The sequence below is a fragment of the Leptosomus discolor genome, chromosome 20 (genome assembly GCF_034619465.1).
Source record: "Leptosomus discolor isolate bLepDis1 chromosome 20, bLepDis1.hap2, whole genome shotgun sequence".
Classification (NCBI taxonomy): Eukaryota; Metazoa; Chordata; class Aves; order Leptosomiformes; family Leptosomidae; genus Leptosomus; species Leptosomus discolor.
In genome coordinates, this window is record NC_141410.1 from 2460828 (window position 1) to 2476180 (window position 15353).

Sequence of the window (15353 nt, forward strand, 5' to 3'; positions counted from 1 at the left end):
AAGAGGTTTGTGAAATCTTGGCTTTTGGGCTCTTGGGGCAATCGCCAAATCGGCTGACCTGGCGATTTCTGTCATATAGTTCAACCACAGGATTCGACAGCTTTTTTGCAACTCGCCCAAGCGTCAGGGTGTGCGTACGTCACCCCAGATCCCCCCGGAGGCTGGCATTTGTAGATAAACTCCGTAAAATGGAAGAGGGGTGGAAGGGGGTGAAGCCACCGGATCTCCCCCTGAACCCCAGTTCCTTGCCCAGTCCAAAACTCCAAGCTTTGGAAATGAAACTGGGAGAAGTTGCCTTCCAGCACGTGCCCACTTTTCTGCGCTCCCCTCGATCTGTACTCGGACCCGGTCGTTCCTCTTTGCTCCTGCTCTTCCCCCTTCCACTTTGCTTCGTGCAAGCCTGCGGAGGGGAGCGGGAGGTACCCGAGCACTGAGGGAGGGGACGAGAACGTGCGGAGAAGGAAGATGGGGGGCAAAAGGAGGGGCTCCGAGCGCAAGGATGACGGGTCCAGGGGCCAGAAGGGAGATGGAGGGGGCGAGGGAAATGGAATAGGCGCAGCAGCAAGGAGGGGACCTGGACATCCAGAGGAGCAAAGAGGGGAGATCCTGAACGCTCGCTAAGAGTGACGGAGGGGCCTCAAGGCCCCTTCCCCAGCCGGGGGCAATCCCAACCACAGCCCTGGAGCCACGGGGCAGAGCGGCCGCGCGGGCGGCCCCCGCCTGCGGCCCCGCTCCCAGGGCTGGGTGCAGCCCCGGCGCTCCCGGCTGCCGGGAGAGAAGCGGGAGTCAGCAGGCGGGAGCCCGGCAGCGTTAATCCCCGCGGCGGGGCGGGGCGGGGAGGCCGGGGGGGGGGACGTGGCGGAGCTGCCTCAGACACGTCCTGAGTGCAGTTAAAGCATCGCCATCAGCCCCCGGAGAACGGCGGCGGGGGGGGGGCTGCGCTGGCGGGGAGCGGACGGGCCCAAGCGCCCCGCTTGGCGCTTGAAGCCGGGTGGGGGACCGGGTCTAACCCCCCGCCCCAGGGGGCGGGCAGCGCGCAGAGGTCCCGAGCCCCGTGCCAGCCCTCGCGGGGAGGAGGGCAAAGGGTCTGCGCTTTGCCCACGGCAGTTTGGGACCTGGCTGAGGTGCCCCTCGGCCCCTCCACGCTGCAGATGCAGGGCCCAGGCTCGGCTCCCTCTGCCTGCGCTTGCGCTGCGCCCCCAGGAGCTCCTTTGCTTTCACCTGCCCGGGCAGTTCCTCCCAGAAAGAAATGCCTCCTGCTGGAGCCGTTTCGGAGCCAGGCTGCAGCCCCGGGCCAGAGGGCTCTTCGCAGCCTTGTCTTTAATGAGCCTTTTCCTCAGCATCCCATCCTTCCTGCCCAGGGGAGCTTCTCTGCCAGAGGGAGGGGGAGAGACTGGGGGGCAGCTGCCCTCCCTTCCCCTGAGCCCTTCTCCCCACCCAGACCGTCGGGAAAGCCCCACTGCCGGGCTCTTCCATCTGGACGGAGCCCTTCTCTAAGGATCACCTTTCATTTCACCTCCTCTTTGCCTCCATCCCCTACGTCTTCACCTTACGTGGGCTCAGAGAGATCCAAGAGCTCTGCTGAATTCCCCAGGGGCAAGGTCCGGGGGAAACCCAGCCTTCTTGTCCACCAAGTCACTTTCCTCGGGCACTTGAAAAATGGGCTTGCCGGTCACAGATTCCTAGCCCTGCCCTTGCCTACGTCACTCCTCCCTCAGAAGAGGAGACAAACCTCACTCACCGGCAACCACCAAGAAGGTATCTGGGAGCTGACCCATCACTCCACCACCTTTCCGACCAAGGCGTATCCCCTCGGCATCAGCCCTTGCAACATCACCCCCAAAGGACTGCCCATTCCCCCATCCTAGCGTGAAAACTGGAAGCCAGGGACCCAGCTTCCCACGTTACACCACGGCCAGGGGGGGACTGGGGCCAAGGTCAGCCCATCGCAAGAACCGATGGGGGGGTATGGCCATAGGCCTTGTCAAGCTATCTTGGTCACTTACGGTTCCAGGAGATCTCCAAGTCGGCTAACGAAGGAAAGAGCTTTCCAACAGTCATACAGTCCCACAAGGGATCTGCATTGGGACCGTGACCTTGAAACCAGAAGGATATCAAAACTGGACGATGCTCAGGAAGTCCAGAGAAAAACAAGCCTTAAAATACAATGGCAAATAGGGAATCCACCATGCAAGGGACCCTAGGGGAGGAAATTGTGGAGACACCTTCAAATCTCGGTGATGAAGCCTGCGAGGATGTTCATTTGGGGAAGCTCTGTGACCCCTGCTACGCGGGAAGCGAGACTAGCTGATCGCAGTGACAGAAACACATGCATCAGGCTGAGAAAGAGCTGCTGCCCCTGAAGCGTGGAGGCAAACTCTCTAACTCGCAGAGAGTTCCAAAGCAGGTCTGTTTAGCACGGCGCTGGGTGCAAGGGGGGTCGCTCCTCCTAGCTGGCACACGGGTCACATTCTACAACTCTATGTATTACCTCAAAACATGCATATTCATGAGTGTCTGCAATGAGTTCCGAGAATAGCTGGGGATATTATAATTGTTTCTCAGAAAGTATTATAACACGTTTCCTCCTCTTGGCGCGCGCGTGCTGTCATCTGGTGGTCGTCCTTTGGGGACTTTCGGAGGAAGGCTCAGAGTCTTCTTCATCGTGTACTTTCTCATCCAAGCTCTTCCTACTGTCTCAAACATTTCAAGGCTGCTTCTGCTCCCTTATCCTGTGCTGGGTCTAGCTAGCTAATTGCTGCTCACTACTAAGCTATGCTAAATTCACTCTTTACTCCCCAGATCAAGCCTGGAGCCAGCAATACGCTGCTTTCCCTCAGGAAAAAGTACAGTGAATTTGGGTACCCGCCTCAGCAGTGCAAACCTCAGCACTGCAGCTGGCAGGCAGAGCTCCCCCGAGCCGCCTGCAGCCAAGCTCCTGCCTCAGCAGCCCCCCAGGGAAGGGCCATCTGGACACATTTCCCGAGCAGCACCGGCAGCCCAGCCTCTCTCTTTTTGGTCACCTCTATTTCACAGCTGTCACCAGCTTCCAGTTTGCTCCTCGCTCTTGGGAATCTTTAACCCTCCTCCCACAGGAGAGACCCCTCTGGAAAGCGTTCTCGGGGCTGCAGAGGAAAGGGACGGTGTGCTTTGTGTTTCATCACCTGGGATTCTGCAGGTACAAGCAGGCGAGATGCCTCGGGCTGGACAGAAGTGAGCACGAGTGACTTCAGGAGCTGTGCAGCCCCAGGAATGGAGACCTGGAAATCCCGACAGCCGGAGCCTGCTTCAAGGACTTCAAACAGCCCCGAGACAACAGAGCACACCAAAGCCCGCCTGCAGGATCTGTCCTCCAGCACATCAGCGCTTGCCACCTCGCGCTGGGTAACGCCCAAGCAAAGGGCGCGGCCCGCACCTCCCCAAGACAGCCCCACACAACACACTCCTGCTGCCCGAGGAGCGGCGGGATGTCCCCGGGCGGTATGAAGCGCCTGCAGGTGACAGAACAGGCTTTGTCCCAGCTCCCTTACGTTTTCATCTGCCGGATGAGGAAACTCACGCCGTAGCCCAGCCCCCCCGAGGGGCGCTTGCGTGTCCCCCAGCAGGTAGGTCACCTTGCAACCCAATTCTGGAAGGAGAAAGTCAGTTTTTCCACCGACCGGCAGCCTCAGCTGCGCCCTCGGTAACCGTGCAGGATAAGGAGGCCCAATTTCTGCTCCTAGAGCATAAGCATTCTTGGCTTCCCAGCCCAAAGCCCTGCCCTAACACCCACGTCGCACCCAGGTAAATTCCTCTAACGCCCGTGCCACACGACAGCCCGACGGCCTCGTGCCGCCACGCGCCAGGGGAGGTTTTACAAACGCTTGTTTACAACACGACTCGCCCCAGAGCCCAGCAAACTCACGGGGATGGAGCCTGCGCCGCGCCAATTCCTTCTGCTTCAGCAAGGCTGCGTGTAGAAAGGCTCTGGCTGTTCCCAAGACGCCAAGAACCTCTCTGCCAGGCAGCCCGACTTACCTGCCCAGTAAAGGAGCTGCTGTAGCACGGCACTGCCGTGCTCTGCCATGCTCCCTTCACCCCTTCTTGCCCATTTCGCAATCGCCCAGCAGCAGGGCCCCGCACCACCACGCCCAGTAGAAGCTCCCTGCTGAACCAGCTAGGGACAACACACGTTGCTGAAGACTCTGCAGTCCTCCTCACCTGAAGAAGAATCTCTTCCCGAGCACGTCAACTGATGCGCTCTGCACGCATATTTAACAAAATTCTTTATTTACATTTCAAAATGAGAGAAAACCCAAAAAAGGTAAGATGCCAATGATGAAGTAATTTCAGGAGAACGTCAAGAGCGCGGATCTGGCCTGCAGAGAGGACTGGGGCAGTGGGGGAACCGGCTGGAGATGGAACGGCATGGAGCCAGCACAGGCCTAAGCACCGGCAAAGGAACGCTGAAACGCAGAAGAAACAGGTCCGAAACGCTGGACGGCCATTCCCGACTCATCCTACAACAGCAAGACCGTGCAGTGACACTGGGTGCCGCCTCAGCGGTTTTCACGGGAGCGCTACTTGCTGCACGCATCAGCTCACCCTGAGCCAGAGAACGCGGGCGTCCTCCTGGGTCTCCATGCCGGGCCTCTGCACCCGCCTCCGAACCCAAACCCACCAGCGCCTCTTTCTCCCGGCTGATTTTAAAGGGTCTGGACAAGTAACTGACTCAGCTGGCTGAAGCTGGGCAAGGCAGATGCCCTCCTTGTCTCCAGGCAGCTGAGAGGCAGCAGGCTGCAAAAAGGCAGTTCCTAAAACCTGGCTGGGAAGTCAGCGAGGTGGCACCGGCCTCGTCCCTAGAAGGGAAAAGCTGCCGGTCTCAAGCTGGATCTTGGCCAGAGATCATGTGCTCCAAGCAGAAATGATGAACAAGCCTGGGCCTGAGGACAGCCCTATAGGGGACCCCACCCATCAGCACGGGTCTGCCCATCTGCAAGAAAGCCTGGGAACAAGGTCGTCCCTCTCTTCAAAAGCCTATCGACGCCACCAGAAGTACCAGGGAAACGAAAGAACAATTACATCCCCTGTTGTCACTTCATCAAGCAGGAGGAGCTCCCCAGAGTCTGGAGTGCCACAGATCTGAAAGACTCTGTTATGGAAGCGGGGACAAAGTGTCTTCGTGGGCAATTCCAGACCTCTCTGGAAATCATCGAATGGAAGGCCAAAAACGGTGGGGATTTGCTGGCGCTTCACTGAGCTGAGTCAGCTCTCTACAGACTCAAAGGACTGCGAAACTAAGTCAAGAGAAAAGGAAAGGAGCAGAGCAGCCCAGAGGCTGATTGCACTGGCGGCCTGCGAAGACACACTTACCCCATTTCTGTTTCACTGCTCTACATTTCCCCACACTGGGAGATCACAACCGGCAGCTTGGGTTTGTTGTTTGGACCCGTCGGCACATTCTGAGGACAGACAAACGTATAGCGTTAAACCTCATAAAAGCTCGGCAAATCCCGCGAGTGACAGGTACTCCAAGACCGGCTGAGAGAGAGATGCCTACAGCATCAGGAACCGGGAAATCCAGACACAGCTCCGAGTCACACAGAAGCACCATCACGCATTTGGGCAACGGACCCAGCCATAAGCTGCTGCACTCTCTCTGCGGGCAGAGGTTTGGGATACAGACCAGACCCCGATCCCTCCAAGGGGAGGGAAGGCACAGAGCTAAAGCCAGAGAGCTCCTCCTGAGATACAGCAGGCATCACGTCGCTTGAGGCTGCTCTGGCCTAAAGCTTGAAAGTTACTAATTACAGCTGCAACACGCGAAGCAAACTTGCCTTTGTACGGCCTTTGCGGAATCCAAACACCAGACAGTCCCACAGCAACCCTCATTCTGAACCTCTCCTTCTGCTGGACTCAGCTGCTCCTTTCTGAGTCTCTTACTTATTTCCCTCAACTCGCCCCTCGCTGCAGTGACGCACAAGGCAGGCACACCGCAACCCTGCCATTGGTGCTCCTGGCAAAGAGGGTCAGCAACACATGCATCACACCGCGCCGTACCCTTCCTTGCACGGGACCTTTTCTCAACACCGGACGGGGGTCAGCTCCGTGCTCGCCCCGCTTCCCAGACCGAGGGTGGAGGCCCTTGCGCACATTAGCCAGGCGCGGGCCAGGGAGTTAAGTTTCGCCTCTCTCGAACTCACCGCTGTTTGTTACATCTCCTCATCTACTCAGACACCCAGTCACGACGCTGGAAGCCCTTCAGGAGATGACTTTCATTTTTCTTATCAAACACGCTGATCACGGATCAGCAGAACTGATCATTCAGCATCCACGGAATAATCCCGGGCAACGGCACAGAAGTGATCTGCTTCACACCCTCGTCTGGGTTGCTGACGGAACAGCTTTTCAATTCAGCTTCCCCAACAAATGCAAAGCGTCGCAAATAAAGCCACAGGAACACAATCCCCGCTCAAAGACCAACCAGCAACCACGACAGCACAGCATTTCTAAAGTCAATCTATAGGACAGCGTTTGCCTCAAGGCCTTTCCTGCCATTTTATAACAACGACAACCGGTAATACCAGTTATCAACGCTGCTGTTCCCTGGTACCCTCTAAACAGACAGCGGCAGAGAACAGAACCACCCTTGTCAATCCTCTGTACCACTTGCCCAAGGGGACGTTCGCGGAGAAATAGGCAAATTCAACTTACTTCCATTTTTCTCATGACCAACAGCCCATCGACGATTTTACCTAGAATGAGAAAATTCTTCCATCTCAATACGGCCGGATTTACCTTTGCTCCCCGCCACCCATCACAGGTACATGCACTTTTGTTCCCGCTGGAAAGTCTGGTGCAGTGTAAAGCTACTGGCCACGTCAGAGCTGGCTTCCGAGCTCTAAACGGGCAAAGGAAACGATCCCTCTTAAAACGTGCTCCACAAGCGAGGGGCGAAGAACAAGCAGTCCCCGGCTGTTTCTTCGAGCAGCTGCGCCACAGGCAGTGTCCCTCAGCCGGGACGCCAGGCCGCCGCTGCCGGTACTCACCGAACACGACGGGTTTCCCATCCAACCAGTCACATTTGGAGCACGTAACGAAAAACTGACAGCCGTTGGTACTGGGACCACTGTTTGCCTGGGGGGAGAACGGCAAAATACCAACAGTGTACAATCAAAGACTTGCCAAAACCGAAGGCAGACGCGCCTCACGTAGGAAAAAGCTGTTGCTCTAGACCCAGCCTAGCTTCTTTTTAGCTTGTGGCTACACAAACCACGGGCAGCAGATACGCATCCGCAGGAGAGCACCCCGGGCTGGGACGCGGCACGCCACCCAGTCTGGTCATGCCGCTCTCACCAACTTCCCACCGTACTTCTACGCAGGCACGTTCAGCACAAGATCGCGCTGAAATCTGGGCTCTAGGGCACGCTCCTGAAAAAAGGCCAAACTTTTTGGTGGCGAGTCCTTCCTGGCTGCAGTATTGTCCCGGGGAAAACTGAAGAGATAGAAACCAGGGCAGAAAAAAAAAAGCAGCTTTCTGCTAGTTGGAAGGTTTCCTCAGGACAAACCAACCCAAACGTGTCTGTTCTGACGACCAGGATGAGAAAGGCAACGATCCCAGCGGCACAGGGCTCACGGAACAGCGCGATGCGGACGGCAAATTGAATTCACACCTGAGCGCAGCACCCGGAGCGTGCGCGCTCTGCTAAGAACACGGCTCTGCCACGCTTAAGTCCATTCCGTTTTTTCAAAGCTCTTTGGACACCCAGGAGATACTAAAGCCCGTTTCTGGGCCGGCAAGTGAACTGGGCACGTTTTGCAGCTGCAGGGCTGCACGGGACACAGTCCCGTGGCATTTTTACTTATCGCTAGCCAGCTGCGGAAGGACCCAGCTGGGAGGGACCACGGCTTGGCCCGGCAGAGCGACTCCGGAGCCACGCTGCTTTCACACAAAGCTGCCGAGACCAGCGCGGGATCCCTCGTCCCACGCCACGGCACACTGCTCGCTTAGCTGTGTCGTGACACCTCTTTCTGGGCCGTGCTTGGAACGGGAGGAGTAACTAATGCACATGGCGAATGCTCTAAGCAAGTGCTTTAAGGGCAGGGCAGCTGAAAGAGCTGGGCGAGAAGCAGCTGCGGACAGGAACGCTGCAGCACCGGCTCCGCTTGCTGTCTGTGGCCAAAGTCAGGGTACTGTTCCTACCAGGCAAGGGGCAACGCTTGCAGTTTTTCCTACAGCGTGGAACAGGAAGCCTATGTTAGCAAAGGCACCCTGGGAACGCTGCTACGGCTTCGGAACGCCCCACCTCTTTGCCTCCCCCTTGCTGAGGTCAGTGCTCGGTAACAGCATCGGGGAGGAAGAAAACCCCACCGCTTGCCACCCTACACAAACCGCAAGAGCCACCAAGCTCTTCTCAAAGCTCATCGAGCAAAGCCTGCCCCAGCCCTCCAACGGGGGAAAAGAAAGGATGCTGCAGGATCATCATCGGGACTTCGCTGTTCCTCCACGCATTAACCCACGAGCAGCCTTCTGACGAGCACTCACACAGCCGGTCTTTCAGCCCTTGGGTCCAGCGGTGGAGATGTCTGTTGCCTGGCAAATACCCGATACACCCAGGAAAAGGGCACAGAGAAAGTACCTAAAGCTTTTCCGTCTTACAACGGCAGTGTTTTCTACTCACCATAGAGAGCAGCCCAGGAGCAGAGTGTTTCAGCTTGAAGTTTTCGTCGGCAAAAGGACCCCTGTATATACTGGCTACTCCGGTGCCGTCTCCCTGGGTGACAGAGGTGCCCCGTCAGCCTCAGCGCTTGTTCTGAGCCAGCGCTACCCAACGGTTCAGTTTATTAAAACACAAATTTAAAAGCCCCACGCAAAAGGACAGGGCTCAACTCTGCCCCAAATGGATGCTCCCCTGCCCTCCATACGCACCAGGAGCGAACACGTTCAATGTCTGGTGCAAGCCCTAATGCTTGAGCAGCTCCAGGGGAAGGAATAAAGCCCGCGGGGGCATCGCAGCAGCATCACAATTAGCGACCACCTAAAGTCTGCTGCGGCTGAGCCGCCCGCCGTGCGGTCACTCCCCTCAGCGACTTTCAGACAACCAAGTTTTAGGAAGTTTGGATTAAAAAAGCTTCATCACGCCCCCTCACGTTTTGAAACACTTCCAGAAATGAAATCATTTTACTGGGTCCTAGGACAGCCAAGAGACCCCGCGGTCCTCCAGCCTTCCCCACACACTCTGCTTCTCCCCAACTCAGAGCACGACCACCACTGCCGGCACAAACTCTGTCCTCTTTTGGCACAATTCACTGACAAAAAGTTCGTTTGCACGGAAACGATCTCTTGCACCACATGCTTCTCGGTTGCCTACTTAAGGTCACTCTCCGCAAAGCAAAGACAAACTCGCAGGGTTTCTTGTTCGGGGGGACAGGAGAAGGCGGGGAAGGACAACAGGGTAAAAAAAAAAAATCTTTGCCAATTTGAAAAGCCTCGAGCTGTACTGCCACGGGGCTTTTTAGAGAGGAACTCTTTGGGGGAGGAGAGGGTATGTGCACACAAGACTCACGATTCCTTTCCAAGTACATTACAGCCTGCTGCAGTGAGATGGCAGCAAAGCTACAAGGAAACCTCCAGTGACTACTGGGGACCTCAAAAGAGAGCCAACAGATCCCCCAAATCAGCACGCACCCTTGGAAACAGTGCCTATTACACCACGCAGGAGAAGCCCCAAAGGAATACAGAGGTACATACGTTTACAAAGTCACCTCCTTGGATCATGAAATCCTTTATTACCCTAAACAAGGAAAAGAATACTTAGTTCTCAGCAGACAAATGCCTCAAGAAGAATACTACGTGGTAAAAAGGAGTTTGGCCTCGCAGCAGCACCACGGAAGTTATCAGGGCCTACGAACGCTACAGTCTCAAGTCTACCACAAATATTAACTACTGGTTGCTATCAGGTGATTTGGGAGCCACTGCTCTTCGACCAGGGACAGCGATTAGGTGACAGATGCCAGAAAATGATCTCTGACCTGGCCCACCAGGAACGGGGGATCCCTCCCAGTGACCCCAGCGTACACGTCTGACAGCGCCCCCAAATCCCCCACAGCTACAGAAGGACAATTAGCTGCCACCCACAAAGGCCTCCCAGACCAGTAACGCCTTGAAGGCGCGTCTCAAAACCCCAGCTGGCTCAGGCTGCTATTTAGGTGCCTGAACAAAAGCAGGGGAATTACCTGTGGAAAGTGCTTCCTTTATAACCCACAGGGACACCATCTTTCCTGCAAGGAAATAAACAGGAACATCACTGCGACTCACTGGACAGCCCACGCAAAACCCTCCCAGGGATCCGGAGCCCCAAAGGGCTGCCCTGTACCTCAGCAGCTGCCTTGATACACAACCAAGCGCTGCAGCCTGGCTCTCAGCTGGTGCTCTCGGAGGCACAGGGAAACCTCCGGTGGGCCCTGCACATGAACTGACGTCGTTCCCTACAACCTCCACACCATCACCTTGACGGGATCCCGCGGCAAGCTGCAGCACGGGCGGCTGCGAGTTGCAGACAGGCCGTTCTAGAGCGACCTGAGCACGAACACAGTCATGCCCAAATGGCAAAGTCTGCCACCTCCGCGACCCACCGACGAGCCCGGCACAACTTCATCCCAGCAGGTTTCTCTCCCTCTTTCCTTTTGTACTGGGACAGTGAGAGAAAATCCCAAGTGACCCTTCTTCCTACTTGCCCAGCCCTCTTTCTCGCAGTAGCCTACTTAAAAAGACCCACTAGAACCCACTCACCTGAATTCCCCCGTACAAAACTGCCTGGAAAACAAAAAAGAGAGCAGAGCGTGAGGCACATTCGTCGGCCCGTGGCAAAATAACCGGGCGGTGAGGAGAGCCCTACCGTGACCTTAAGGCAGCCCCCTTCATAGATGCACCGGGCCTATCGGAAGCTCCACCGAGGGAGCAGAGAGGGACCGGAGGCCTTCACCTTCCAGCCAGACGGGCTCCCCCGGGGATCAGCATGCTGCACCGTCACATCTCTCTGGCAACGCAGAGAGGAGCAAAGCAGGTGCAGCAGTTCGCGGGGGCAGGCAGTCGCTCTGCCACCAGAGACGTTCCTGCACCGAAAACCCTTCGCAGGCCGGCTCCAGGCTGAGCCGCAGGAACGCCGGCCGCTCCTCACCTGAAGTTCTCCGCCGTTTTGGGGACAACGTCGGCGAACAGCTCCATCTTCATGCGGCCGACCTCCTGGGCAAGACGGCGGCCACATGAGCCTTCTGGGCCCCACTCGCACCCACCGGCCTCCCCACCGCTGCACCCAGGCAACTCCCGCCAAGTCAGCCTCCTGCTGCAACCCCAGCCCTGCAAGCCCCCTCCCGATGCAGCCCTGCACCTCCACACCCCTCCCCCGCAGCACTGCCCCAAGCCCCTGCCCACGCGCCCCTGCAACCCCACAGCCCCCGCTGAACCCCGACGCGCCCCTCCAACCACTTGCGCCCCTCACAGCCCCACGACGGACCCTGCGACCGCCCCCTCCCAGCGCACCCCCACCCTTGCGCTCCTACACTCCCCACGAGACCCAACAGCCCCCCCCGCACCCCGGCCAACCCCCTCCCGCACCACCAACAAAAAGACCCCGCCCTGCACCCCTGGCCGCTCCCCTCCCCTCCCCTCCCCAACAAGCCCCCCCGCCCTCCCGCTGCACCCCCGCAACACCGCACCGCACCCCCGCCGGCCCCTCCCGCTGCACCCGCGGCCCCCGGCCCCGCCGCGCGGCTCCCGAGAGCCCCAGGGGCCGGGGCCGGGGCCGGGGCCGGGGCCGGGGCCGGGGCCGGGGCCGGGGCCGGGGCGGGGCCGGGGCGGCGGCGCCCTCGCCCACCTGCCCGCCGATGGCGACATCGAAGAAGACCACGGGGTTGTTGGGGTTGGACGCCAGCACCGCCATCGCGGCCGCCTCTCCCGGCAGCGGCCGCGGCAGCGGGAGGCGGGGCGCGCACGCGCCTTCCCTCGGCTGCCCTCCCTGCCTGCCGGCGGGCAGCGGCGGGGGCTGGCGGCCCCGCAGCCGGGGCTCTGTGGCCCCGGCCCGCCCCGGAGTCGACCCGCCAGGCCGGGCGGCGCCGGGAGGGTGCCAGGGGCCTGCGGAGGGCTTGAGGAGATTGGCGTTCCCCTGGGCTTTGTCCCTCGTGGGCAGCTCTCGGCTCCCTTCTTGGCAGGGCCGGGCTGCTGCCCTCTGGCCCTTGGCGCCGGCCCCGCCGGGGGAGACCCCAGCCTGCTGCCTCCAGGATGGCTCCTGCCCCCGGGGCTTTCCTGGGCAGCTTGGCAGGGCCGGGCTTCAGCAGGGGGCAGGGCCTGGCCTTCAAGCACGTCTCCTCCTGCCTTAGTGCGGGCCTGCTGCAGCGCAGAGGGTAGACAGGCCAGCTCCAGTGCCCCACGGGAGACTTCAGGGAGCGCTGGCGAGCGGCACTGCTGCGGCCATCACCAGATTGAGGATTTGGGGCTACTGCTTAGCGACTCCCTTGCTCTTCCCACCTTGCCTTGAAGAGCAAGAATTCTAATTGGCGAATAGCAGTAGGAGAGACTAATGATTATGCTGGGAAAGTAAGTCTCAAAGGGAATAAATGATCAAATACGAAATACAATCTCTATTGCCAATGCTGCTAGCACGCCCCTGTAAAGTCCCAGACCGAAGGTCTTCATTAACCAATGCTCTGTTCGTGGTTAGAAACAAGGACAGTCTGTTGTAGTCCAAGATGTCTGCCAGACAGGATTTATTACGGTACCCGCTGTGTGTAATCCTTGAATCATGACCAAAGCAGCTGCGAGCCAAGGACGTGTTCCCTGACCATCCGCAGTCAATTCGAGGAGCGGTCGAGACCTCCGACTCACGGGCCACCTGCCCAAATGATAGCCCCTACTCAAAGGGGAACAATGGACAGAGGCTGTGCGCTAATTTGCATCAGAAGCGAGGAAAGAAGAACCAGTCATCGAGAGGAAGAGAATGAATATGCATTGTATAAGCTAAATACGTATGAATTGAATATAGAAATACTCGTTGGTTGCAGTCTGCAGGCGGACATCCTTGGGAAGGATCCCGTGTCCCCGGTGCGCAGCGTTAATAAAGGACGTCTCTACTTCTCTAACTGGGTGCAGAGAATGAATCTGAGAAAACTCAACAAAAACTCAGCGTTATCGAGCGGGGATTCTTTATGACGGCGCCGGGCAGCACGGGGGATAGCTCCTTCCATCCGTGCTCCAACGGGCCAGCAAAACACATCGGTTCCTATACACAGAAATCATACCCCTCCGTCAGATTCCCTGAGTGGTGATGAGTTCCCAGCGTTCCTAGTCTTCCTCACCTGTCCACTAGTTGAATCCTTCTTCTTGAGCACAAACCTGGGCCCCTTCTCTGATGCAACCTGTTGTAACAATCAGTCCTGTACTAGAGGCGTCTCCTTGATGTCTGGAGCTTTGTCTCCTTAAGGTCTGGCAAGATGTCAGCTATTTATCAGCTTTGCTCAGCAAACAGCTAAAACCATCCTTGCAGGGGAAGAAAAACTCAGGAGAAATGCAAGTAAAGTTTTTCGGTATCTTAGTCAGGGATTGTCAGGGGTTTAACTCTTTCAAGAAGTTTTTCTGACCGCTGCAGATTTGCAACAGCACCTCTGGGGAGAAGGGCTTGACATGCACCCAGGCGACCGTGAAAGTCATTGTGCGGCCCTTGACCAAAGGCAAGGCCTTGGGCTTGTTGCTGGAGAACATCAGCATCCCGGTGCGCCCAGGAAGGAGAGGGGCCTTGAGGTGCTCTGTGGATACGACGGGGACCCTGACTAAGGATTACCTTCTCTGTTAACCACCTGGATATTGGGGAGGAACCCACTCTCGTAGAGTTTTCCGAGGAGCCTAAGTGGAGGGGAAGCTGCTGATCTGCTGACGGGCAAGGCTTCTGTACGGGGTCCTGGGGCGCTTGGGAGGTGCCCGGGGAGGACGTGCAGCGTGATCCAGACCCCGACGGGACTCCCTCTGCACTCTGCCATCCCCGTGGGCCCCGCTGGCTCCCCGCCGCGTCTCCCGCGGGGGAAGAGCCCTTGCGTGCACACCAGGAACATCTAAGGCTTTGCCCCAGGGTGACTCCACCCGGGACCCTCTTTCGTTTCCTGAGTGCCCGCTCCCAGCCCACCCCCATCCTCTGTCTCCACCAGACTCTGACAAGGGGCCCCAATCCAGACTTCAGCCTCGGACAGAGCACTCGCCGCTCACCCCCTCGAGCCCACGGGGAACGCAAGAAAAGCACCAGGCCCCTTGAGGGTGCCCTTCCTTGCGCCTCTTCTTAAGCCCGGCCTCGAAGGAGGCGTCCAACCCTAAGGCAGTGCCCAGAACAGATCCCTTTTGACTGCAGACGGGCTGCCGGGGGTAGCTCTGACACACCAGTGCCCATTGCCTCTCCCTGCTCGCGGGGACGGCAACGCCCCCAGAGACCCAGCAGGAGCATCAACACCGTTCGAGGCCATCTGCCCCCAAGCCCAATGGGACGGAGCGGAAATGAAGGAAGAGCGACAGCAGGGAACTGCAGCCTCCGGCAGCCTTCAGCAGAGGTGGCTCCAGGGCAGCAGCCAGGGGGTTGTGGGTGCTCCAGAAGGAAGCCCGAGCGGTCCGGGCTGTCCCAAACGGCACGTCATGGTGACCGGGTTGCCCTGACAGGTACACGGAGGAGTTGTGAAAGGCACAGCAAAGGAGACGGGGTGCAGGAGAAAGCACACGACGGGGCCTGGAGATGCAGCCAAAGGCACAGCAAGGAGTTGGGGGAGCCCAAAATGCACACCGCGGGGCCTTGGGCTGCTCAGAAAGGCGTCCTTAGGGGCTTTATCGTCCTGAATGGCAGTGCAATTGCCGTGGAGATCACTGAAATTCACACCTGGGGGGCTGGGGCACCCTGAAAAGCACAGCCGCGGGCGGCAGGAGCAGCTAAAGGCTAAGTGAGACGTGCAGGGGAAGCCCAAAAAGCCGAGCAAGGGTCTCGGAGCAGCCCAAAATGTACCCTGGTGGCCTGGGGTAGCCCTCTGGCAGACAGACAGAAGGCTCTACGGTGTACCAAAGGGCACCCCCACACACCCAGGGGTTTTGGGCGCACAGAAAGGCACGTTGAGGGGCGTGGGGAGACCCAGCATCACACCCAGGGGTGCAGCGTGTGCCCAAATCCATGCGCAGGGGGGCTGGGCACACCAGTCGCTTCCCCTTGGCCCCGTGGGCTGTGTGTGTGCAGAGAGGCTCTGAGCGTGCGGGCCCCTCTGCCCCGCCCAGCCCCCAGAGCCTTATGATGTCACTCAGCCGTTCATGACGTCAGCGCACAGGTCCACTAGACCTGGGGCGCTGGCACAGT

The 15353-nt window shown here is 58.4% G+C and overlaps 1 protein-coding gene across 2 annotated transcripts; it reads right to left on the bottom strand.

Annotated features, from left to right (window-relative positions):
• Positions 1–5365: 5365 nt before the first annotated feature.
• LOC147414034 (peptidyl-prolyl cis-trans isomerase H-like) lies at positions 5366–11921 on the bottom strand. Of its 2 annotated transcripts, XM_086476087.1 has the most exons (9): positions 11856–11921; positions 11160–11224; positions 10772–10795; positions 10216–10260; positions 9731–9773; positions 8661–8753; positions 7029–7116; positions 6694–6734; positions 5366–5441 (listed from the first exon to the last, which is right to left on the bottom strand). In XM_086476087.1, the coding sequence occupies exons 1-9, from the start codon at positions 11919–11921 to the stop codon at positions 5373–5375; spliced, it is 534 nt and encodes a 177-aa protein (XP_086332213.1). In that variant the 3' UTR covers positions 5366–5372. The 2 variants fall into 2 exon arrangements, with proteins under 2 accessions (XP_086332213.1, XP_086332214.1); XM_086476088.1 differs by lacking the exons at positions 10216–10260; positions 10772–10795.
• Between the last annotated feature and the right edge of the window lie 3432 nt (positions 11922–15353).

Excerpts from the sequence above, each read along its gene's own strand:
- LOC147414034 (XM_086476087.1), bottom strand. The coding sequence starts at position 11,921 with ATGGCGGTGCTGGCGTCCAACCCCAACAACCCCGTGGTCTTCTTCGAT. Across the intron at positions 11,225-11,855 it reads ATGTCGCCATCGGCGGGCAG|GAGGTCGGCCGCATGAAGAT; the intron begins GTGGGCGAGGGC and ends CGTCTTGCCCAG. Across the intron at positions 10,796-11,159 it reads AAAACGGCGGAGAACTTCAG|GCAGTTTTGTACGGGGGAAT; the intron begins GTGAGGAGCGGC and ends TTTGTTTTCCAG.